Below are 24674 nucleotides of genomic sequence, written 5' to 3'. Positions count from 1 at the left end.
TGCTCCCCCCAAAAGTTGCCAGTTCCCACCCTCTTTACCAATGCCTCTCACTGAACTGATGTTTTGTTTTAAATAAGACAGTATTCATATAAAAGGTCCCTTCTCTAGGTAATGTCCACCCACACCTGTCTCTAGAAGCCAGTTGTACACCAATTCTTGTCCACCTGGCCAAAAAAATAACCTCTCCTCCAGGATTTCTGTTTTTCTGTCTTTTCCCTTCTCTTGACATAGCTCTTAAACATTTTCCATTTTGCTTACATTCCTTTACTGTTTTAGTCTTGTGGGGTGATTGAAATTGTCCAGTGTCACTGCGACTCTGCGTCATTCCTTTGATTTCCAACATTTTCCTTTCCATCCCTTCTCCTTTTCTCCCTCTCTTTTCCTCCATGTTGTTCCACTTTCACTGCGTGGTCTTGTAGTCTCTGTCACGCTCCCATCTTCCCTTCCCTTGTCTCCTCCGCTTTTCCTCTTTCTCCTGGCTTGTCAACCCACCCTTCCCCTCTGCTGCCTCCTCCCTCTCTGCATTCCATTGCTGACACCCCCCCCACCTTCCTCACTGTCTCCCTTTCGTTCCTGCTCTTTCTGTCAACACGCACCCCCATTCCTTGCTCCTTGCCTTTTCTGTGTCCTCTACACTCCACACCCCCCAACCCTCTCTGCCTTGGCCCTTGCTGACTTCACTCTCTCCCCCCCCCCCCCAATTCTCCAACCCCTCTGGCTCAGCTCTCTGCCTCTTTCTCTCTTCCAGCCCCCGTCTCTGCCCCCTCCTTCCCTCCTCCCTCCCCATGTCTCTAACCACCCCCCCTCCCTCTGGCCTTTTCCCCCCAAAATACCTCTTCTCTCTTTCTATCTTTGCAATATGGAGCAAAGCTGTTTTATTCTCTGATTCTTTGCAGATGGGCGTAGTCAACACCTTCCAGGGTGGACCTTCCTTGCAGGGAGCGTTGAGAAGGCAGCCCTCCATAATCAGCCAGCACCATGATGTAAAAAATCTTTCTACCCCAACACATGTAGTGCTTTCTACTGCCAATACTACACCTGCCGCTTCTGCTACTACCACAGTGGGGCGTGAGTGCTGGTTTCTTACAAACTGCATGTAGTTAATATCATCTCTGTCCATGCACTTAACCTCAACAAGCCTTCTTCCCCCTTTCAGTTTCTGAGTGTTCTCATTTCAAACTTTTTTTTGTTCTGCTTTTTATTTCAAGGGTTGCTGCATCTAAATGTTTTTTCCCCCTTCTACCACAGGAACGAAGTGTTTCAGATAAACGGTGTCACGTTTTCTCTCCCTCTCTCTGAAAAGACATACAAACTAGGGGTGCAACGACTATTGAATGTTTTTTTTTTAAAAAAGTCCATCAGATGGACCAGTTCCAAATGGTTTCCTGACTTACTGAGAAGCTGTAACCTTACCCAGTGCATCCAGCTAAAGCGAGGCAAACACGTTAACGCCGTACGTTTTTTTCTTTTTCCAGATTGTTTTGTAATAAAGAAATAATAATCACATTTGAGAATCAGAATCAGGTTTAATATCAGTGGCAAATGGTGTGAAATTTGTGGTTTCGCAGCAGCAGTATAATGCAATACATAATAATAAGACTATAAAATACAGTAAATATATATGAAAAAATAAATACGTAATGTAAAAAGAGAGCAAAAAAGGGGGAAAAAAGTGATGCTGTAGGTTTTCGCTTATTGAAACCCAGAATTCATTGAACTCCATAACCCAAACACAAACTCAAAAGTGCGCTAAAAATCCTTACGTCATAATGTCATCACATCAGTCCAGCCTCTTAGAGTGAAACCTCAACTTAGTGTCCGGCGTTATGAATTATGTGCATTTCTCCCAATTACATTGCCCTACAAGGTACTGTGCTTGGGTTCATTGTCCATTCAGAAATCTGATGATGGAGGGGAAGAAGCTGTTCCAGAATTATTCAGTGTGTACCTTCAGGCCCCTGTACCTCCTCTCTGATGGTAGCAATCAGAAGAGGGCAATTAGTCAATAAATTGCATCAGCTTGAATGAACATTCTCCCTACACAATGTCCATATCCTTCCATTTCCCTCACATTCATGTGCCTATCAAAACATCTCTTAAAAGTTCTTAATGTTTCTACCTCTACTCTACCCTTGGCCACACATTCCAGGTATCCACCACTCTCTGTAAAAAAAAACTTGCTCCTTACATTTCCTTTGAACTTACCCCCTCTTACCTTAAAAACGTGCCCTGTGGTGTTAGACATATATTATTTCACAAATCTTCCCTTAGTTAAAGCCTCACAAACTTGACTCAGTGGATTGATTTTGAGGAGTTCATTTTGGGCCACAGAAACAGAGGTGAAAATTAAATCGGCCACAATCGAACGGCAGAATGGATTCGACAGGCCAAATGACCTAATTCCACTCCTGTGACTGACGGTCGCGGTGTGTTCTGTGCACTTTGTAAATCACCTTTAAATCTGGCCCTCCTGTGTTAACGGGAACAAAACCATTCAGCCATAGAACCATAGAACATCACAGCACAGAAACAGGCCTTTTGGCCCTTCTTGGCTGTGCCAAACCAGTTTTTCTGCCTAGACCCACTGACCTGCACCTGGACTGTACCCCTCTCATCCAGGTACCTGTCCAAGTTATTCTTACATGTTAAAAGTGAGCCCGCATTTACCACTTCATCAGGCAGCTCATTCCACACACTCCCACCACTCTCTGTGTGAAGAAGCGCCCCCATGTTCCCTTTAAACTTTCCCCCCTTCACCCTTAACCCATGTCCTCTGGGTTTTTTTCTCCCCTAGCCTCAGTGGAAAAAGCCTGCTTGCATTCACTCTATCTATACCCATCATAATTTTATACACCTCTATCAAATCACCCCTCATTCTCCTACGCTCCAGGGAATAAAGTCCTAACCTATTCAACCTTTCTCTGTAACTCAGTTTCTCAAGTCCCAGCAGCATCCTTGTAAACCTCTGCACTCTTTCAACATTATTAATATCCTTCCTGTAATTCGGTGACCAAAACTGCACACAATACTCCAAATTCAGCCTCACCAATGCCTTATACAACCTCACCATAAAATTCCAACTCTTATACTCAGTACTTTGATTTATGAAGGCCAATGTACCAAAACCTTTCTTTACTACCCTATCTACCTGTGACACCACTTTCAGGGAATTTTGTATCTGTATTCCCAGATCACTCTGTTCTATGGCACTCCTCAGTGCCCTACCATTTACCTTGCATGTTCCACCTTGGTTTTTCCTTCCAAAGTGCAATACCTCACACTTGTCTGTATTAAACTCCATCTGCCATTTTTCAGCCCGTTTTTCCAGCTGGTCAAGATCCCTCTGCAAGCTTTGAAAATTGAACCGACCTCCTACCTCCTCACTCAAGAGCAGGGGTTCACAACCTTTTTTATGTCATGGACCCTTACATTAACCGAGGGGTCCATGGACCCCAGGTTGGGAATCCCTGATCTAGGTTATCACCACCTCTCCACTCCCCTGCCTAATTCCCACAACCTTGGATTCTCCCACTTCTTCCCCATTCCATCAGTGACTTTCAAAACTCATTACTCACTTAATACTCATCTATTTATTTAGAAATAGCATTGCGAAACAGGCCCTTCCAGCCCAGCGTACTGCACCACCCAGCAGCCCACCTATTTAACCCTAGCCTAACCACAGGACAATTTACAGCGACCAATTACCGGTGTGTCTTTGGACCGCGGGAAGAAATCGGAGCACCCATAGGAAACCCACGCAGTCACGGGGAGAACATGCAAACTCCTTACAAGGAGTGCTGAAATTAAACTCCGAGCTCCAACACACCCAGCTTAAATAGCGTCACGCTGACCGCTGTGCTACCACGTCGAGCCTCCCAACTACATTCGTGTGGCACTTCACTACACCACCACGAGTACAATAATTTGCTGAAACAAGATTTATGCTGCATATTTGATCTCCGATGTACTGTCCACAGTAAGGACAATGGCAGTATAACCTTTGCACACATAGTTAGAGTTGTTAGCTAGAGTTATGAGAATTGGCCTAGTATCTAGTTAAATCATTTCAGCCACAACGTGTTACTGACATCCCTGAAACAGATCACGGTCACTCAGCGTGGGATACTCTCCAGAACTCGAATAAGTACTATACCTACTTCAGACAGTTTAAGCTCTGCTGAAGGTGATATCCATACAAAGCAATATCCCTGAGTTCAAGTTCAAGTTTACTGTCATTCAACTGTACACATGTATACCATTAAACAAAACAATTTTCCTCCAGACTGTGCACAGTACAATGCATATAACTCACACACAACACATAATGTTACCATAAATAAGTAATGAAGTATCTCAGAATCATGCAGTGTGAAATTTGTTGTCTTTGCGACAGAAGTCCACTGCAATGCATCAGGTTGTCACGGTAGCGTCGTGGTTAGCACAATGACCCTGGTTCGATTCCTGCCGCTGCCTGTAAGGAGTTTGTACGTTCTCACTGTCACCACGTGGGTTTCCCCTGGGTGCTTCGGTTTCCTGCCGCAGTCCGTTTGGAAGGTTAATTAGTTATTAGAAATTGTCTGGTGATTAGGCCAGGGTTAAATTGGAGGTTTGCAGCTCAAGGGGCTAGAAGGGCCTATTCCACGTTGTATCTCGATAAATAAATGAATAATGGGGTGTGAATTAGAGTAACTATATATAAAATAGTTAAATTAAATAAGCAGTGCAAAGATAGAATTAAGTAGTAAGGTAGTGTTCTGAGATCGAATGGCAGAGGGGAAGAGCTGTTTCTGAACATGTTACAGAGTACGAAACAGTAGCACTTTGTGATTATAATGCACGCACCTCATCAGATCTAACTGGATTTGGCATACAGGCTGATAAAGTGCTGGTACTCTGAAGTCAAACCATGTAGTAACTCAGAAAACCTGATGACATGAAAATAACTATAAGTGACAACAATAAGTAAATGGCTGCAGTTTTCTGTTGCCGAGTTGGCAGAGTTAAGGGTTGTCCAAGTTCAACAGCCTGAAACTTGTAGGAAAGGAGCTGGTTTTGAACCTCGAGGTCTGCCTTTTTAGTGCAACTCTGTCCTTGTGGAATTTAGATTTTGGTGGAGATCAGGTCAGGGGACTTTGTCAAGTACAGGAATGTCACAACGTACCTTTGCAGACATCTGGTAGATGGTAAATTCTTTGTGTATTCATACATTCTTTTGTAACTCAGCTGTGCCTGATTCTTAAAATCTTGAGCAGAGCAGACTAGATGGGCTGAATGGCCTGATTCTCCTTCTGTGTCTTATGGTCTCATACACAAAATGCTGGAGGAACTCATTAGGACTCATGAAGTGTCTTGGCTTAAAACATCCACTGTTTATTCCCCTCATTGATATTGCCTGAGTTCCTCCAGCATCTTGTGTGTGTGTGTGTGTGTGCGCGCATTGCTCTAAACGTTTCTGAAATAAACAACAACCAGCGTTTAATCAGAATTGCACTGTTGTGTCACTGTCAGATTGCTAGTTCACTGACCCTTGGTGCCAGGGTAAAGGGAAGCTCAATAATCATGTTTTACAAACCCCATTCTGTTGAGAACCCAGAACTGATTGTGACATTCCTGTAATAATGTAGTGGTGAAAGCTGATGAATAAATAGTCAGAATTAAATTCCATTGTGCCTTCTCAAATATTCTTTGCACCTCTGGCATAAAAGTTTTATTGTCCTTTAATGCAGCTTGAGCTCGCAGTGTAAATGTTCGAGTGTATGCCCAAGATTTTTTGAGGTTATAAGTGCACAGGAATTGGCTCCACTAGTAGAAATGGGGAACTCTTTAACACACAGCTTACCAGCGTTTTTCTTGCAGTGGGAAATAAACTACTGATTGGGTTCTTGGCCCTTTTAATCTTTTGGAAGCACCAAGCTGTAAATCGGATTCAAGAGGCTCTGGGTATCATCTGCAACTTGCTGAAGGAACTCGGCAGGCCAGGCTGTATCTGCGGAGGGGAATAAACAGTCTGAGACCGTCAGCCTGAAATGTCGACTGTTTATTCCCCTCTATAGATGCTGCCTGACCCACTGAGCTCCCCCAGTACTTTTGTGTGTGTGGTGCTCTGGATTTCCAGAATCTCTGACGTTTATCGTTTGCAGTTGGTCCTGTAATGTTTGTCAAATGGTAGACACAGCCAAACGGCTTACTATTGACACCAAATGTCTACCGATCTCCAAAAGGGGTCTTAAGAGCCAAATTTTCAAGTAAAATTAATTGGTAACTGGGCACTTAAGTGGGGCAGGGAAGTATTTTGGAATTTAAGAGTAGACTCGGCTGCACAGTTGGACACAATTGCAGTTCAGCGCTGGGATTGTGCAGCCTGCTACAAGTCGAAAGAAAGGTCATTTCCTGGATTCTGTCCATGTCCAACTGCAAATAAAGTCTGCGGTGGATGGGGAATTACTGCCCAGTCTTCCTGAACAGTGGCTCTAGAAAGCTGCCAACTCCTCTGGGGAGAACTTTTGTTTGCAATCCGTGAACAGCTAATTACTGAAAAACTGACCTTTTTTCAGGGGAAAACTAATCTCTCTATTTCAGGAGAAGACCATGCCTGCAGATTGTGTGTTATTTCTGTCCAGTGACTGTGGTGTGTGTTGTTTCTGTGGAGACTGCAACTGTTTACTTTCTGTCGTCTTCCATTTGAGCTTCCAGCAGCTTTGCCTCAGGGCTGGCGAACAGTCATGTTGTACGGAATTGTAAGACATTATTGTGTTTCCCTTCCTACTCGGATCCCTGAATCAGTAGGGCCTCCAGACATGACTTGGGTGCACTTATTTATAAAAATAAGTAAGTTGTGCCGTCAAACATTTTGCTTTGAAGGTTAAAGTAAGTTTAATGGGATGGTAAAGTGTGGTACTCTGGCTCTTGTGTGGATTATTCCGACCCAATAGTGTCTGTCCTGACCAGATTATTGCCCAGACAGGGGAATTGACTGCTATTTTAAACTCCACTCCAGAAGTTACAAAATTATGAGGGGTATAAGTAGGGTAAATGCAAGCAGACTTCTTTTCCCCCACTAGACTAGAAATAGAGGCCATAGGCCTAGCAGGAAAGGGGAAATATTTTGAGGGCTAACTTCCCCGCTCAGAGTGTGATTTGAGCCGGCAGTGGAAGTAATGGATACAGGTTTGATTGCAACATTTAGGAGAAGGTAATTGGATGGGCGGGGGTATGGTCCAGGTGCAGGTCAATGGAACTAAGAAGTATAACAGTTTGGCATGGACTAGATGGGCCAAAGGGCCTGCTTTTTGCACTGTAGTGCTCTGTGACTCTGAGGTTTTTGTATCACACAGTCCGTCACTTATGGGGCTGCTGCTAAACAATAGAGAAAGAACGAGAGTTGAAATGACTGAGACTAAATTGAACCAGCAAGAAGAGTTCCAATTTTTGCTCAGCAGCACAGTCTAGAAACAGAGATCATCTCGTAAAGAGAAGATCAGAGATTAGCTCTAATTTGTTGCCAGTACATGGAAGCAGACAGGGAAACGTGTTGTTTGCGTTAACAACCAGAGCAGTCTGAGGCTGTGCTGTGGCCATGCTTTCAGTGTCAGAGCGGCATGCCCACAACCCACGAACCCTAAGCTGTCCGTCCGTCTCTGAAATGTGGGAGGAAGCCCATGCAGTCACGGCAAGGACATGCGAACTCCTTACGTTCAACAGTGGGCAGTGAACCTGTCAGTGAGGCAACATCACTGCCCAGAGGGGAATCCGGACGGAGAAAGGAATATTTGACAACGTAAAGCAGACAATTAAATGACTCTAGTGTTGGCGCTTGGCCAAGTGGTTAAGGCGTTGGTCTAGTGATCTGAAGGTCGCTAGTTTGAGCCTCAGCTAAGGCAGCGTGATGTGTCCTTGAGCAAGGCACTTAACCATGCATTGCTCTGCGACGACACCAGTGCCAAGCTGTATTTGCCCTTGCCCTTCCCTTGGACAATATCAGTGGCATGGAGAGGGGAGACTTGCAGCTTGGGCAACTGCCGGTCTTCCATACAACCTTGCCCAAGCCTGCGCCCTGGAAACTTTCCAAGGCGCCAATCCACGGTCTCTCGAGACTAACGAATGCCTATTAAATGACTCTAGCCCCCAAGTGGCCTCATTTATTTATTTAGAGATACAGCACAGGAGCAGGCCCAGCCAGTTACACACGTGACCAATCTCTGGAATGTGGGAGGAAACCAGAGCGCCTGGAGGAAACCCACACAGCCATGGGAAGAATGTACAAGCTCCTTAGAGCCAGCGGGAGGAATTGAAGCTGGGACGCTGTCCGCTGTGTGACCGTACTGTACAGGGCCAATCCTGAAATGATACTGAGTGCCTGCTTCTCTGCTTTACAGTTCAGATGTGCACTTGGGTACCTCAGTGGGAAATGTGACTGCATTTCAGAAACTTTGGTTAGACAAAGGGCACAAAATTTATATTTTCTTAGAAATGTCAGCGGTCACCAGTAAATTAGGGTTTCCCGCCTCCTTGTGACAGTGCCCCATCCCCACAGCGGTCTGAAGTAATGAATAGACCCTGACCCCCACAGCTAACGGTTACGGTGAGAGGAATGCCTCAGGTCAGCTTCGATAGAGCAGGTGATCTGGGAGGAGCTTATGAGTTAACTAGTCAAAAAGCGCGACGTGCTTGAGGTGCGAGCGAATCCCATAGCTGCTGGACCAGAATCAGGTTTGATGTCACTGGCACATGGGTGTTTTGTGACAGCCAGTGCATGGCAATACACAGTAATTTTTAAAAACTATAAATTATAATAAGAAATAAAAAGAATTAATTAAGTAGTGCAAAAAGAGAGCAGAGAGGAGAAAAAACCTAGTGAGGTAGTGTATGTAGTTTCATTGTCCATTCTGAAATCTGATGGCAGAGGGGAAGATTTGTATTTCTCCTCAACCTTTTCTTACTGCATCAAAACCCTTTGGATGGAAAATTAATTAATCGATTTGTTTGCCATAAGGAATTTAATTCCTAAAATCAATTGATTTCCTTCAGTGTAATCATCTTCTGGGTAAATAAATACTTCTGCCAACATGCCTTATCAACTAATCTTACTTCTCTTTTTAAAAACAAAATTCCAGTCTATAGGAGTGCCTTAACTCATCTGTCATATCTCCAGCCCTGTCAGTTGAAGCGAGATGGCAGCATTAAAGCGCAGTAATTGTATTAGACCGCCAATCTATTTTGTTCCCATCACCAGTCGACAAATCCGCATCGAAAGAAAGTCATTATGTCTTTGTGTGCATCTCTCCCTACGTCACAGGAGGACAAACAGCTGCCTGGCGTGTTTTGGTGCCTTTTTGTTGGGGGGGGGGGGTTGCGGACAAAAAGGGGATGAAATTCAGAGCGAATCCCAGATCTCTATATTAAAAAAAAATTTCAAAACCATGTTGCTAATTTAAGATTTTAAGCTGTGCACAGTGTTAAACCGAAGTGAGACCCCAGGTGAGTTTGTTCCTTAATCTAACAGGGAAAAAAATGCAAAAAAAAAGTCTTTACAGAAGTACTTTTCCCTAAGAATTCAATAACTGGACTGATTGGGCAACCGTTTGCCACTAACAGTCATTCTATCTAGTACACAGGACAACGATTGCAAATTTGTTTTACTGGTCTGTACTTAGAATACCTGTACCTTGATTTTATCCTTCCCCCTTCCCCTGAGTTACTCTAATGGTACTTAGCTTGCAGAGTGTGTTAGCCTGGTCTGGGTTTTCTATTTTTCCATCTGGACAAGGAATAAAGGAAGAAGGTTTCGGGAAGATGGGCCTGTGGCGACGGGGTGACCGAGCCACGGGTCTGTTGTGGGACGTGGAACCGTCAGGTGAAGCCAGTCCCTTAAGATTTGCTTCGATCTCATCAGTATGCAGCTCTACCCTTTGTGTGTGCGTGCGTGTGTGTGTTGCAGAGTGGAATATTGGGCCTATACTCAAATGTTTACACACGTTACCTTTTTTTGCTCTACTTGCATGTTCGTGCGCTGCTCTTTGTGCACCGTATGTTCAGCTTAACCTGCTGATTTTTTTTTTACCGAAGCACCACCATGCCAGTATAATGACTCCCAGCATGGTGGCTGTGTAACGTGATGCTGTCGTGTGGTATTCATTGTTGGGATTGTGCTCATTTCTTTTGTCTTTGTTCGTCACTGTTACGTTTACTTTTCCTTTACCTATTGGTGTAGAAGGCAGTGCCCAACAAGACCAGCTTGGTCTATTCTGTTTGTATCTTTACAGTAATCCATCATTTGAAACTGGTTGGAGTTGTCAATGGACCCCTTTGAAACTTGCAACTCACTCATACCATTTGTACCTCTGTCCGCTCATTGTGGAATCCAGTACCTGAACCGTGTGTCTTGTAGTATTTCATTGTTTTATGATGTCCGATGTTTCTGGGGTTACCTTTCTACCATTCTGTACAAACTCTGTCCCACGTCATGACTAATCCCTGTTTGACTACTCTTAAACCAATGGAACACGCGACAGTGCTGACTAATCAAATAAGTACCTGTTTCAGCTGGACTTTGTTACTCCATCGAGTCCACCATAAAAAATGTGGATTTTCCAGAATTCCGTTTTGGATACAGTGCGGAACAGGCCCTTCCGACCCAACAAGCCACGCCACCCAGCAACCCACCGATTTTAAGCCTACCTTAATCAGGGGACAATTTACAACCTACTAACCGGTGCGCCTTTGGACTGTGGGAGGAAACCCACGGGCACGCGAGAGGAACGTGCAAACTTGCTTGCAGAGGGGCGCCAGAATTGAACTCTGAACACTCACGTCGCGTTAACCGCCATGCCACCGTGGTGCCCATTTCCATCGATTACCTGGTGACTGTTTGACGCCACCGTTTGAAGGGAGTGGTGTGTTCTAAGCCACTTTGTATTCACTGTTGGCACAGACCCTTAGCTCTGTTCACACAGAAATTGGCAACACTTTTACTTAACCCTATCTCCTCCCCCACTGGGGCATAAGCCACCAACTGTTGCTTGCCAGAATCTCTCTGTCCTGGGCCAGTCTTTCAGGTTGTCCCCAGGTGTAGCCCATCTTCAAAGATCCCTCTTCTCCCAGGGATGAGGTGTATGGAGCTGCGGATGGGGTTTCTGTAGCTCTGGGTTTTTTAGGGGATGTGGTAGTTAGCCCCATGCCCAACTCTCCTCTTTCGCAGCCGAGCCTGGAACTGTCCATGGCAGAGTTAAACTTATTTATGGAGTTATTGATTTTCTCTCCAGTAGTACATTTTTGAGTCTTGTTACTTTTTGACCATTCATTGCTGTTCATGCTATCTCATTATTCCAAAGACCGCTAACTAATTGGACTTCATCATAAGAAATCTCCACTTCCCCTGTTGGTGACACCCACGATGTTCTCGTCTTCCCACCTCTGTCAAGACTTTTCCTTCAAGTATTGTAGTTACCAGAAACGTTATCATCACTTTGCCATAAATAATCAGATTTTGCTTAAAAGAACCAATTTGTCGCCATTTAAATCAGGCATTGAGTCTCCATATAAGTGCTGTACCTTTATTCGAAATTTTCGGTTGAACAACTAATTTTAATTTTTCTCCATTTGTCATAGTTGCATTTCCAGTGTTGTGTTAATTTTTATTACAGCCTCCACCGCACCCAGTCCTGACCACACAATCTCGACAATGTGTATGATCTCCATTCTCACCGCACGCTGCCAAAAAAAAAGCAAACCCCGCCTCTCCCCTCCGCCGGGTCAGACGCCTCTCTAACTTGTCTGCTTTTGGCTCCTCTGCCCCACAGATCAAAGTGGTGAATGCATTCCGTAGTTCCTTGTACGAGGGGATAGAGAAGCCGGAATCTCGCAGCTCCATCCACAACTTCATGACCCACCCTGAATTCGGAATGGAAGACGACGAGCCTCGGATTCCCCTGATTGATGAGACGGACGTCGAAATTAATGGACTAACCATCTGTGGAGCTCCCAGCTCACCCCGTTCACCCAACAAGAACAACAATGCTGTGGACAGTCGCATCAGCCTCCCCCTCTCAGACGTTAACAAGTTCGCCTCCTCTACTCCGGGAAGCCCTCTACACAGTCTTGAGACATCCGTCTGACCGTCCCCTCATCCTCGCTGTGCTCCGACCTTTGCACTTGCCTCTTTCACACTATTTCCACTTGTCTTGCAGGAAGTTTAAAACAAAAAAAAATTGTATTTTAGTTTCAAATAGTCTGTGGGGTGGGGGGGCAGAGAACCCCCAGATCCTAAAATGTCTCGTGCAGGTGGGGTGGGGGGGGGGGGGGGGGAGAGGAAGTGTTACTGGCCATCGTGCCATTTAATTTCAAAACGCCTTCTGAAGTTGTAAAGCAGACCAGAACGCTAATAGTTAAATCTAATTTGGTGTAATTTATATTAAGGCTTTTACACTTCCTGTCACCAGCAATTTACAAGACTTCAGGTTTTGCTGAAGTTGGGAATGCCACAGATTTCATTGAAAGTGACCCACAATCTCTTGTCCTGGCTCACAATGCCATAAAGGGGTGCAGTTTGCCCAACTCAGTTATCATAATCGGATCACCATTTTATTGAAGTGTGTAAGAGGCAAAAGTCTCATTAAGTTTCAGTTTCCTGTCTATAATGTCACCCTCGCTGTTGGCTCCTGTTGGCCTCTGGCAAGTGTTTGCAGTCAACTTCCAAACAAGCCAGCTGGTCAGATCCAACGTGGCTGAAGAGTTCCTCCAGGCCCTTCCAGAGCGCCAAAGTTAGCGGCATTCCGGGTGGAAGGGAAGGGGCGGTGTTTTAGGTGGGTGTCCATTGGGATCCAGAGGGGTAAAAGACAGCTCCCAGCTGTTGCTGAGCAGCCGTGGCACACGCACGCTGAGCGTTACATTTCCCGGCTCCCAAGTCCAAGAATGGCACTCTGATCAGGAGCTCAGCTGCAATTCTTTACAGATCTGAAACTGCTGGCTCTAATAAAGAGCCACGTCCTGAGAAATCAAGAACAGTCTCACACCAGGTTTCCCTATCTTGCCCAAATTCAATGCAGTTGCATAATCGAGATTAAAGCAAATAAATCGTGAGAATTCGGTTTGGATTACATCTTTCCAACACCTTATTTGCCACTTTATTTTCAAAGCTTATTGTAGGCAGTGTAGTTAGAAAGCCATTCTGTCCTTGGAGTTTTTCAGGGCTGCTTGTAACTAAATATATACTTGGCTTTATTCAAAAGGAAATCTCATAGCCTAACTCCTCGGAAAGCGTTAACACCATTTTAAGTGGCACCACGTGTGAGTATTTTGTGCACTCGATTGGTCGTAGCAGCGTACACCACTTGTATCCAGATGAGCTTACCCCACATTCATGGTCAGGATTTTGTCCCAGGGGTTGGTGGCTTCTGTTGAAGTCAGTGATGCTTGGCCGGGGCTGCAGCATCTCGTTGCCAAGTGCAGCACACTGTGCATCAAAAATACAAGGAATTTTCAGGAAGGTGACCTCGCAAAAGCAGTTATACCGCTGCAAGCTACTTTCAATATGAGTAACTGGTAGCACTAAACAGTTTACAGGATTGCCACCCCCCCCCCCCCCCCCCCCCACCACCAATTCAATGTTCAGGTATTGTCAACAAAACTCTTGAATGTAGGAGTATGGGTTTCTGCTATTTCGTCATGTGCTCAGCTTGGCTCAGGAGTTCCCTGAAGTACTTCAAACACAAAAAAATCCGCAGATGCTGGAAATCCAAAGCAACACACACAAAATGCTGGTGGAACTCAGCAGGCCAGGCAGAGTACAAGGAAAAGAGTAAACAGCCCAAAGTTTTGGTCCAATACGGGAGGAGTCCTGAAGCAGAGTCCTGGCCTGAAATGTTGACTGTTTACTCTTTTCCGTTGGCGCTGCCTGGCCTGCTGAGTTCTTCCAGCATTTTGTGTGTGTTGCCCTGAAGTACTTGTCCAACCAGGAAAACCATCAACATGAGCTCAGCTGAACTTGGGGGTTCTCTGAAGTCCTTGTCCACCATAAATCCCGTCAACATGAGGTCATTTTCACTGTGACATCTGTAAAGGTAAAAGTACCACTTTCTACAGGAGACGTTGCTGCAACACCTCAAGACTTTTGAGACACAGGTAAACTCTGAATTACCCCCAAAAAATGTTAGTGTTGGTTGGCCCAAGCCAGGTTGTAAGCATTAAGCAAACACTTTTGCTTCAAGACTATCCATGTTTATTTAATTCTAGTTGGTCTTGACGTATTCTGTTTCATAATACTACATAGGGAAGGTTTAAAGGGATGTTGAGAGCAGGCAGCCTCCTTAAGGCACTTTGTAAAGCTGTTGTAAGTTTTGGAAGATAATTAACAAGGAAAACCTATAGATTTATTACAAAAGGTGATGTTGTAATTTACCTTTGATTAAGTTAATAAGCCAATGGAAAATAGATACTACAGTTCCACAGTATAATGTTTATTTGAAAAATCTTTGCCAGGATTCACTTATTTATGAAGGGTTTCAAAATAATATTTTTAACCTCTATGCATTAAACTGTACAGAAACAAGTATCCCTTATGTGCTTCTCAATGGGAAAAGTTGCTGAATTATTTGTGTTTCACACCTTAGGATAAAGATGTACAGTTGTAAGAAATAGTTCTAGGTCCTTAGAAAGTTTCTAGAGTTCAAATAAGAGTCCGGTTGAGGGATTTTCCTCGGAGTCTGTTGCCCTTCAGTTGTGGTTGCAGGGTCGGTCTGTCCGAACACAAGTTCTGATGCTGAAAAATGTTTGAGCAAGAAAGATTCTGAGGATCGAGCCCTCTTGGAATCAAATCAAAAGCAAAATACCACAAATGAAGGATATCAGAAATAGATACCCAGCTGGTCAGGCAGCATTCATGGACAGAAACGGGTTGGATTCCAAGTCAATAATTTTTCTTCCAAGCTGTGGAAAAATTAACAGCATCCAGCTGAAATTTGAACTCTTTTCTGTACAGGCACTGCCTGACCTGCTGAGTGTTTCCACCCACTTATGATCTTACTGTGAGGGAGGCAAATTAATTTTGTATTTGGTTGAAACCTTTTGATCTGCTGAACTGGGAACGTTTAAATTGCTTAGAATCCAGGGAACAAAATGGAAGAAGCAAGGAAATGCGAGCTCAAAATTTTTGTCTGGATTTCAAACTTTTTCCATTTTGTGTGAAGAAAGTAGCACGTGCCCTGTTGTAACTCACTGAAGGGCAAGGGGATATGGGTGACACTGATATGTGTTAAGATGGCACTGGTGAAATTGGGGCTCGCTTCGTGGTCAGCATGGACCAGTCGGGCTGAAGGGCCCATATCTGTGTTGTATTGTTGAATGACTGTGTGAATGAAGTCCGAGTCTATGCAAACTCTCCTCGTGGCGCCTACAGATTCTCCCACAAGAGGAGGCATTCTCTCTGCGATAACTCCTCACAACCTTCTAGGTTTCAATCAATTCACCATCAGAGTATAAAATACAGGAGCAGAATTAGGCAATTTGGCCCATCGAGTCTGCTTCTAGCTGATTGTTAAACTCCATTAGAGTCATGCTACAGCACAGAAACTGGCCATTCAGCCCATCTAGTCTGTACCGAACGGCTATTCCTACTTACTTGGGCCCTTCGCTCCTAGGTGGAGCATAGGCCATTGATGATCTCCCGTTTCCATTATCAAAGTCGATGTTATGGTTGGAGTTAATCAACGTTTCTGCAATCCACTGTATAGTGGACTTAGGGTTGGATTCTGATTAGTCCCATTGATTGCATCTGGACCAGAGTCCTCTGTGCTCTGCCCATCTACTTATCCAAACTTCTCTTAAATGTTGTATCCTCCCGCCTTCTCGCCATAACCCTTAGCACCCCCTCCCTGCCAATCAAGAAAGTATCAATCTCTGCCTTAAGTGCACCCAATGACTTGGCCTCCTCTGCTCTCTCTGAGAATGAATTCTGCAGAGTAACCGCCCTCTAGCCAGAAAAATTCCTCCTCATCTCAGGTCTAAAGGGATGGTCCTTTAGGTCGGATCTGGCCACTGTGTAGTAGTAGTGATGCAATCACTTGAGTGGAGTACGATGTTCTCCTAAGGGGTTGACTGTTGGTGGCTGATCCGTGATCTACATAAAATGCAGGATGTTAGGGTGGATTCCTGTAGCAGAGAACGCCTGTGTGTGACTTTGTTTAATGTGGGGAGGCTGATGTACAATCATCACACAGTCCTTGACAGATCGGGATCAGGGTCCAGTGGCATGGAGTGACAGGCTTCACTGCCATCGTGATCATCTTCTGCCAGCTCCACTGCTGAGGTCTTGGTTGGCCCGCTCTTTGTCTGGAACCTCCCCCCTGAGTTTACCGCCACGGGTGACCCTATCAGGAGCTGAGCACCAGATAGCTCAATGTGAGACAGCGTCGCTTTCGGGATCTCTGGAGCCACGACAGGGTGACAACCCTTGGAGAAGACTGGCCAATACTGAGCGAATATTACATTCTGAATGGAAAAGTGTGAAAAACAAACTCAAAAGTTATGAGCTCCATGGGGCTTAACGTCTGGAATAGTGTGGATGTGCAGTGATTCCAAGAGAATAGAGCTTGTCTGTCCTTCAGACCTTGAGACAGAGGAGCAGAATTAGGCCATTTGGCCCATCGAGCCTATTCCGCCATTTCATCATGGCTGATTTATTATCTGTTTCAACCCCATTCTCCTGCCTTCTCCCCACCCTGACTAATCTATCACCCTCTGCTTTAAATATATCCAATGACTTGACCTCCACAGCTATCTTTGGCAATGAATTCTACAGATTCACCACTCTCTGGCTAAAGAAATTTCTCCTCATCTCTGTTCTAAAGGGACATCCTTCTATGCTAAGCCTGTGCCCTCCAGTCCTAGAACACCCTCCACTATAGGAAACATCGCTCCACATCCTCTCCCTTCCACTGATAGCTGCATGCAGTTTTACTGGCGGGATGGCACTGTTGTAATCGAATCCTTCAACAGAGTAGCCATGGTCACCTGAGGGCTCCAGGAATCAAAGCAGTTTATCAATAAGTCAGTTTGATTTATTGGCAAACTACTATAATACCCAAAAAAGAAATTTAAGAAGTATGATTGCTATTCAAAGTGGAATTTGTATATGAAGTTCCAGTGAAGTCTGGGGTGTAGAGGGTAGTGGGTGGGTATCTCTAAACGTGTAGAAGAGTTGGTGCTGGTGACAATTAATGTTAATAATTAGAGGTGGAAATGCTAAATTAGTTTATTTCTCGTCACATCTGCTTAGTGAAAATCTTTGCACTCTGACAGTACCGATCACGTCATCAAGTCAATGCATTGAGGCAGCACAGGAGAAAACGGAGTGCGGTGCAAGGTGTCAAAGTTACACAAACAGGTGCAGTGCAGGCAAACAGAAAGATAAAGAGGCAGATGGTGAGGTCGAGAGTCCATTTTACCATTTTAGCGAACCAATCAGTGGTCTTTGGGGAATGACAGATGTAACCAACAAAGTCGAACCCCTTTGCAAGAAAATTAGGGATGAAAGAGTGCACGTATTCAGGAGGTTAGCCCATTGGCCAGAGGTTTCTTTCCAGCTGACAGATGCCACAGCTAGCACCAGTGCTGGTACCTTTGCTTCTTTCCATGAGCTCCCAGAGGCTGATTGTCATTTGCCCAGTGCTGCCAAGCTGTGTGTTTTGATGTGCCTTTTCTAGGTCTTTCTTATCCTTGTGAGTTTGCAGCTCTGGTGTAGTTACAAGTGTCAACACTTTGGTTGTTTCTTCGGGCGATCGTGTAGCAAAAACCAAGAACCATCTTCACTGAGTAGGTCCCATTGAAAGTGAGAAAACTGATTGGCCAAAACCCTTTCTTAGTTACACCTTGGGCAGTCTGGACAGGAAGCTAAGTGGGAAACGGATACCGCTTCCACATTAACCAAAACGCCTTGCAGGTTCAGAACTCACCAGAATGGCACTGGCTCCCTTTCTCATTCGAACAGTCTACTAAGAGCTTGGAGGCTTTCTGGTGAAGCTGTACAGAGCTGATACATAAATGATTATGATGAATTCCAAGCTCACTTCCTTAATCATCGGTGTGGCTAAGTTTGTTCTAATATAAGCATATGGTACTTCTTCTTCATACATTCTAATTGGACCTGTTGTCTACTTTGTCGCAAAGGGGTGTTTGAATTTGCACCCAGCCTCAACTCTACTTTTTAATTAGTGTCTTGTGTCTTGACATATTTTGATTTTTGTCTCTCTACCTTCCCCCTTCCTTTCCTCCCACGAAATCTTTGCCTTGATTATATACAGGCACATTTCTGTTAAGTCAGGGTGAACACGTCTGTGCATGTCCTGATCTGACTTTACAAGCCCCACTGCGGCGAGGAGGTGGGGTACTGGGACCCAGACCTGCTCCCTGTGGCTGAAAGACAACGGCAAAATCCTGCAGACGCTGGATACCTGAAATAAAGACACTCAGCAGATCAGTCAGCATCTGTGGAGAGAGAAACAGGACCCCTGCCCTGATGAAGGGTCTCAGCCTGAAACTTCAACGGTGCGTTCCCCTCCATAGAAGCTTCCTGACCTGCTGAGTTCTCCAGCATTTTGTGTGTGTGTCTGTGTTCCCATTTCAAGCCTTTTGTTTCTCTCGCTCCAATCCCAGCTGTATTTCTACCGACTGAAGACATCCCAAACTGTTGCGGTGAGGATTTCACATTGGAATCATGCATAAACAATTTAAAACTACCGTGTACTGTAGTGGTTTCCCAGTGATATTTAACAAAAGTTTCTTTGACTAATTAAGGTAGTTCAATTCTTCAACCTTTAATGAGTTCTAATTTTAGAATGTAGCAGGAGTGTCCTACATGTTTCTGGTATTTTGGCTGAAGCGTATCGAAAAGAAGTTGTGCTGGATTTCAATTCAGTGTAAATCATTGGATGCTCCTGTAAGCATATCCTATCCCAGTTTAAAACCAGGTGTTTATTCGGTTAGCAATTATCTGAATCAGTTATCGTGATGGAAAGTGCATGAACTAATGTAAGTTACACCAACAACTAAATTTTCCTTGTAGATTCCGTAATCAAAGGGTGGGGATTTTAAGAGGGGCCATGAGTGAGGTACGCCAGATTATGAGGGATATTGGTAGCATACAGTATAGGGAACTTCTCCCCTTATCAGATTAGATCAAACTAGAGGACGGGGGTTTGTGGTGAGGGGGTAAATGAACTAGAGCAGTGGTTCCCAACCTGGGGTCCACAGACCCCTTGTTTAATGGTATTAGTTCAATGCATACAAAAAGGTTGTGAAACTCTGATTGAGAGAGTATCTGAACAGAACCTTCTCCGAGAGAGCGGTAAGTCCCTGGTATACCATTCCTGAAAAGGGTTGAAGCTGAGTGACAGAAACCATTCAAAAAGTGTCAAGGTAAGAACCTCAATCATTTAGGGATAGGACCAAGAATGGAAGGTTAGGGCCAAATGGCTTGTTTCCACACTCCAAACCACCTTTGATAATCACCCACTTTTCAGGTACAGAAGCTTCACTTTTGTTGGCATCCTAATGTGGCCTGTCTACCCTAAGACCAGTTTATCAGTAATGAGTGATAGCTGTACCTCAACCCACTGAAAGATGGCAAAAAAAAAAGGCAGAAGTAACTGGTTCAAAGGGCTAAGTAATATCGCATTATTTTCTTAGTGAGCTGTGCGGTCTGCCTGACAAAGGGTTTTGATTTCTCCAGGACAGAGGTCCTCAATCTGGGGTCCACGGACCCCTCACTTAATTGTATTGGTCCATGACATATAAAAGGTTGGGAACCCCAGTTCTAGAATCTGATTTGGTGTCGTTGCTGTAGAAGGAAATATATTTACACAGGGTTTTTGGGACCACAAGTGTTTTAAACTTTTTCAAAGAAAATTGTGCATAAAAAGCACCCAAGGGCCCCCTTCATCCTCATTAATACTGGTCAGCACAGCCGTGTAAGCAGTGCACAGTACTTCCCAGTTTCCTAAGAGTACATCTTCCCCTTCCAATACTTGCTCAGTTTGCTCAGTAATTGTCAGCCGTACAGGGGATCACAGTGGTAACAGGAGGTTGCCAGTTTTCTGCTGGCTTTTCCCATTTTCTTATCAACCTTGCTCTGGCCCAGAAGTGTGCTTTCTCTTTTTCACTGTTCCTGTTGTTGTTTAACATGAACACTCAGAGGCCACTTTATTGGTAAAGGAGTGCAACCCGGTGCGGCCTAATGCTGCTTTACCCACCAATTCGAGGTTGGACGTGTTGTGCATTCAGAGATGCTGTTGTAGTGCGTGGTGATTTGAAATACTGTCGCCTTCCTGTCGACTTGAACCAGTCTGGCCCTTCTCCTCTGACTTCTCTCATTAACAGAGTGTTTTCTCCCACAGAACTGCTGCTCACTGGATGTTCTATAGTTTTTTTTTACACCATTCTTTGTAAATTCTAGCGACTGGGACTAAAATCCCAGGAGACCAGCAGTTTCTGAGATACTCAAATTACCCCATCTGGCACCGACAATCATTCCACAGTCAAAGTCACTTAGATCAGATTTATTCCTCACTCTGATGTTTGGTCTTGACAACAACTGAACCTTTTGACCATGCCTGCATGCTTTTATGCATTGACTTCCTGCCTCATGATTGGCCTGTTAGATACCTGCATTAACGAGCAGGTGTAACTAATAAAGTGGCCGCTGGGTGTACACATTAATGATGTACGCATTGGTTAGCATTCTTCGCAGAGATCTGGCTCTGTGTCTCGGCTACATCTGTTGCTTTGCCAATAACAGGGAAACTTTCAAACCTTAAGGTCAAAAGCCATGCTTACGGTGAAGGATCGATGTTTCAGAAGAAATCCAGCCTTTTGCTTCTAATGGTAGAAAAGAATTTGTACGAGATTCTTTGGTAACCGGAGTAGAAGGTTGGGCAGTTCATTTTGTTAACTCGGACAGTGGAAGTGACTAATTTAATTCACTCCAGGAAGTCCTTGTGGCCAATGATGTTCTAGTTGTTCTTCCTTTTGAAACACCAGTTTTAATTTAGGGAAAGGGATTTATAATTGAGATAACAGGTTATGCAGTGGGATATATGCATGTTTGTTACACATTGCCGTCAGTCACCTTGATATACTGATAATCGGTAGGCATTTTAATTTCCTGTCTACTACCAGTCATTTGGGGCATCTTTGCTCTTATAAAAAAAATTGTGCCCATTTTTGAAGTATTTTTATATACATTATGTTGATATTAAATTGGTCTGAGAATTTTGCTTTTGTGTATAATTCTGTTTCTATGTATAATATATTCTATTCTCTTGGGTTAATTTAAAAGTGAGCGACACTAAAAAGTATAAAGAACACATTATGGCTTAAGTTATTGAATAAAAATGTATGGTGCTGTAGCTTAAAGGTATATATTCTGTTTAATAAGCATCAAAAATAGTGCAGCTTCGCTAACTTAAATCTTGAAAGATGAGAAACTTAATAAATCTGACGTGTGTGTCTTACGTGTGTGTGTGTGTGTGCGTGTTCCTCCATGAAACAAGTCAGTAATGTCCAATAGCCTTGGGAGCAATGTCCAGGCTCATTACCCTAGTGTTGTATGTTAATCTGCTGCGGCTCTTTACCTTTGACACAGGAACTAAGGGAATGCTTTTCTTTTGTAAATGCACCCGACTCTTAAACTCTGCCACCAAGTTTCTCAGTTTCCATTTAAAAGTTTTAAGATGTTTTTGATGAATATAATATTGATTGTAAAAGGCGGCAAAGTCTCATCAGCTGCGCACTGGTAACGTTTTGTGTTTTCGTCTGCTTTGGGGGGGGGGGGCAGTGCAAAGTTTGGAAAGTTTAAACTGTGGGAGACCGGGAAAGAGAGCTTCGATGCACAAGTGAATGTATAATACATATTCTTCGGTTTTTGAATAATTCCATCCTTCAATAAACTCACTAGTGAAGCTAAACTATTTCTTTAAATGCAGACAAGAGCAAGACCGAGGTATCCAGTAACTAGTGTAATAAACACTGGTATTTTTGTAAAAAAAACTCATGAAAAGCTTAAAAAATTTTCGAAAATGACTGAATAATTATGTGGTATGCATGATGTACTGTGGTGGATCAGAGCAATATGCACCCTAATGTGCTTTGCCACATTAGCGTTCAGCTTGGAGTGCTGATGCTGTATCTTGCATTTTGATATTTTTTTCTCATTACCAGTGATATAACCTCTATGTAAAATGTTTTGCATGTATTTTTATGGTTCTTGTGATGGAATGGAATGAATAGTCAAAACAGCTTCTTCCAGAACACAATATAATCAATGACTACTAAGTTCAGTTTGAGAAGCAAAATCAGATTTAAAAATTGGCGACGAGTTCTTAAACTTCAAAAGTGTGATTCTAGAAACTTCAGAGTATTTTTTTACAAACAGCCTGCATTTGTGAATCATAAAGAAAAAATGTATCCTGCAATCTTCTTGTATTAAAAAGAATAAATATTTCTCCTTCTGTTGTTTATGGATAACTTTTTTATCCTGTTGTAAATAAATTCATTTCTTTGTTTATTTTGAACTATGCAAATAGCTCTGTGGTTATAACCTCTTCCTTGATATTTTTTTTCTCTTCAGTTAAATGTGCTTTGGTGGAATGTGTTTTGTTTTGGAAGATTGTAGTAAATGAACGTGTGCAGTCTCTTCCTCTCTCTTCTTTCTCTCCTCTCTCTCTTCCCATCAAGCTAAGTTCAGACAACGATGTCAATTGATTAAAAACAATAAAGACTCTGGGGGAATGGAAAGTTTGTGTCTCTCTGTTACTGGTGGGATTGAGTCCTGGATCTGGGGGATGTGGAACTTGTACATAATGTGAATGGGAACTGAATATTTCTTATGGATTCTAAATTGGTAAATAATTTATTATTATTGACACCTATACCAAGGTACAGTGAAAAAGTTGTCTTGCATGCTACACACCAGCTGTTTGGTGAAAAAGGCACTACAGCGCCTCTTTCACCTCAGACGATTGAGGAAGTTTGGTATGGGCCCCCAAATCCTAAGAACTTTCTACAGGGGCACAATTGAGAGCATCCTGACTGGCTGCCTCACTGCCTGGTATGGGAACTGTACTTACCTCAATTGCAGGACTCTGCAGAGAGTGGTGCGGACAGCCCAGCGCATCTGTAGTTGTGAATTTCCCATGATTCAGGATACTTACCAAGGACAGGTGTGTAAAAAGGGCCCAAAGGATCATTGGAGACTCAAGCCATCCCGACCACAATCTATTCCAGCTGCTACCATCCGGGAAATGGTACCGCAGCATAAATGCCAGGATCACCAGGCCATCAGACTGATGAACTCACGTTGATTTAAGTGTATTCTATATTACATTGACTGTTCTATTTAATATAAGTTACTATGATTGCACATGGCACATTTACATGGAGCGTAACAAAGATTTTTACTCCTCATGTATGTGAAGGATGTAAGAAATAAAGTCAATTCAACATCCAGACATACTCCTAATTTGGAATATTGTGTACAGTTTTGGTCACCTACCTACAGGAAAGACGTAAATAAGGTTGAAAGAGTAAAGAGAAAATTTACAAGGATGTTGTGAGTGGAGAATCTTGAGTTATATTTGGAAGATTGAATAGATTAGGACTTTATTGCTTCGAGCATTGGAGATTGAGGGGAAATTTGATAGAAGTATGCAAAATTATGAGGGGGTATAGATAGGGTAAGTACAAGCAGGCTTTTTCCCGTTGGGCGGGACTACAGCAAAAAGTCATGGGTTAAAAGGGAAATGTTTAAGAGGCACATGAGATGGAAACTTCTTCACTGAGGGTCGTGAGAGTGCAGAACAAGCTGACAGTACAAGTGGTACGTATGAGCTCGATTTCAGCATTTCAATTAAGTTTGGATAAGTACTAGGAGTGTGGAGGGCTATGGTCCCGGTGCAGGTCGATGGGAGTAGGCAGTTTAAACATTTTGGCACATAGTAGATGGGCTGAAAGGCCTGTTTCTGTGCTGTTTTTCTATGACTGACTCGTACAGGTCAATTTCATTACAGCAGTGAATTGGCATGGTACAAGGCAGAATAATAACAGAATGTAGAATAAAGTTATGAACACAGGAGATTCTGCAGCTGCTGGAAATCCCAAGCAGCACACACACAAAATGCTGGAGGAACTCAACAGGCCAGGCAGCATCTATGGAAAAAAAGTAACCGGTTGATGCTTTGAACCAAGACCCTCCGTTAGAATGCAAATTAAAGTGTAACAGTTACAGAGAAAGTGCAGTGCAGGCTGACAATAAGGGGCAAGGGCTTGATGAGGTAGATGGTTAGCTCAATTTCTCCAGTATTTAATTTGAAGTGGTCGTGACTGATCTTAACCACTAATTTCCTGTTCTCCATTGAGGCAAAATCAGGGGTTCCCACCTTTTTTATGCTATGGACCCCTACCATCAACCTGGACCCCAGGTTGGGATTCTGCTGTAAATTCTGTCTATAAACACAAGATTCTGCAGATGCTGAAAACTAGAGTAACACACACAAAGTGCTGGGAGAACTCAGTGGGTCAGGCAGCATCTGTGGAAAGGAGCAAGCTAGTGCATGGTGATTGGATCATTGTGAGCGTGCTGCGTTGGCACTGGAATATGTGGCAACACTTGCAGGCTTCCACAGCTCATC

General features: G+C 43.7%; 1 protein-coding gene across 8 annotated transcripts in view; it reads left to right on the top strand.

Annotated features, from left to right (window-relative positions):
• LOC140717343 (plasma membrane calcium-transporting ATPase 1-like) overlaps window positions 1–22782 on the top strand; it is a 328298-nt gene extending 305516 nt beyond the window's left edge. For 5 of the 8 annotated variants that reach the window (XM_073030837.1, XM_073030840.1, XM_073030836.1 and 2 more), the window contains one exon: window positions 11799–22782. In XM_073030837.1, the coding sequence (XP_072886938.1) occupies window positions 11799–12113 (315 nt within the window). In that variant the 3' untranslated portion in view covers window positions 12114–22782. Of the gene's footprint in view, window positions 1–896; window positions 1069–11798 lie in introns of all 8 variants that reach the window. The other 3 variants (XM_073030843.1, XM_073030842.1, XM_073030844.1) reach the window with 2 other exon arrangements.
• The last annotated feature ends 1892 nt before the right edge of the window (window positions 22783–24674 follow it).

The sequence above is a fragment of the Hemitrygon akajei genome, chromosome 27, assembly GCF_048418815.1.
Source record: "Hemitrygon akajei chromosome 27, sHemAka1.3, whole genome shotgun sequence".
Lineage (NCBI taxonomy): Eukaryota > Metazoa > Chordata > Chondrichthyes > Myliobatiformes > Dasyatidae > Hemitrygon > Hemitrygon akajei.
The sequence above is the reverse complement of the archived record's forward strand: the minus strand, read 5'-3'. Positions and strand labels throughout refer to the sequence as shown.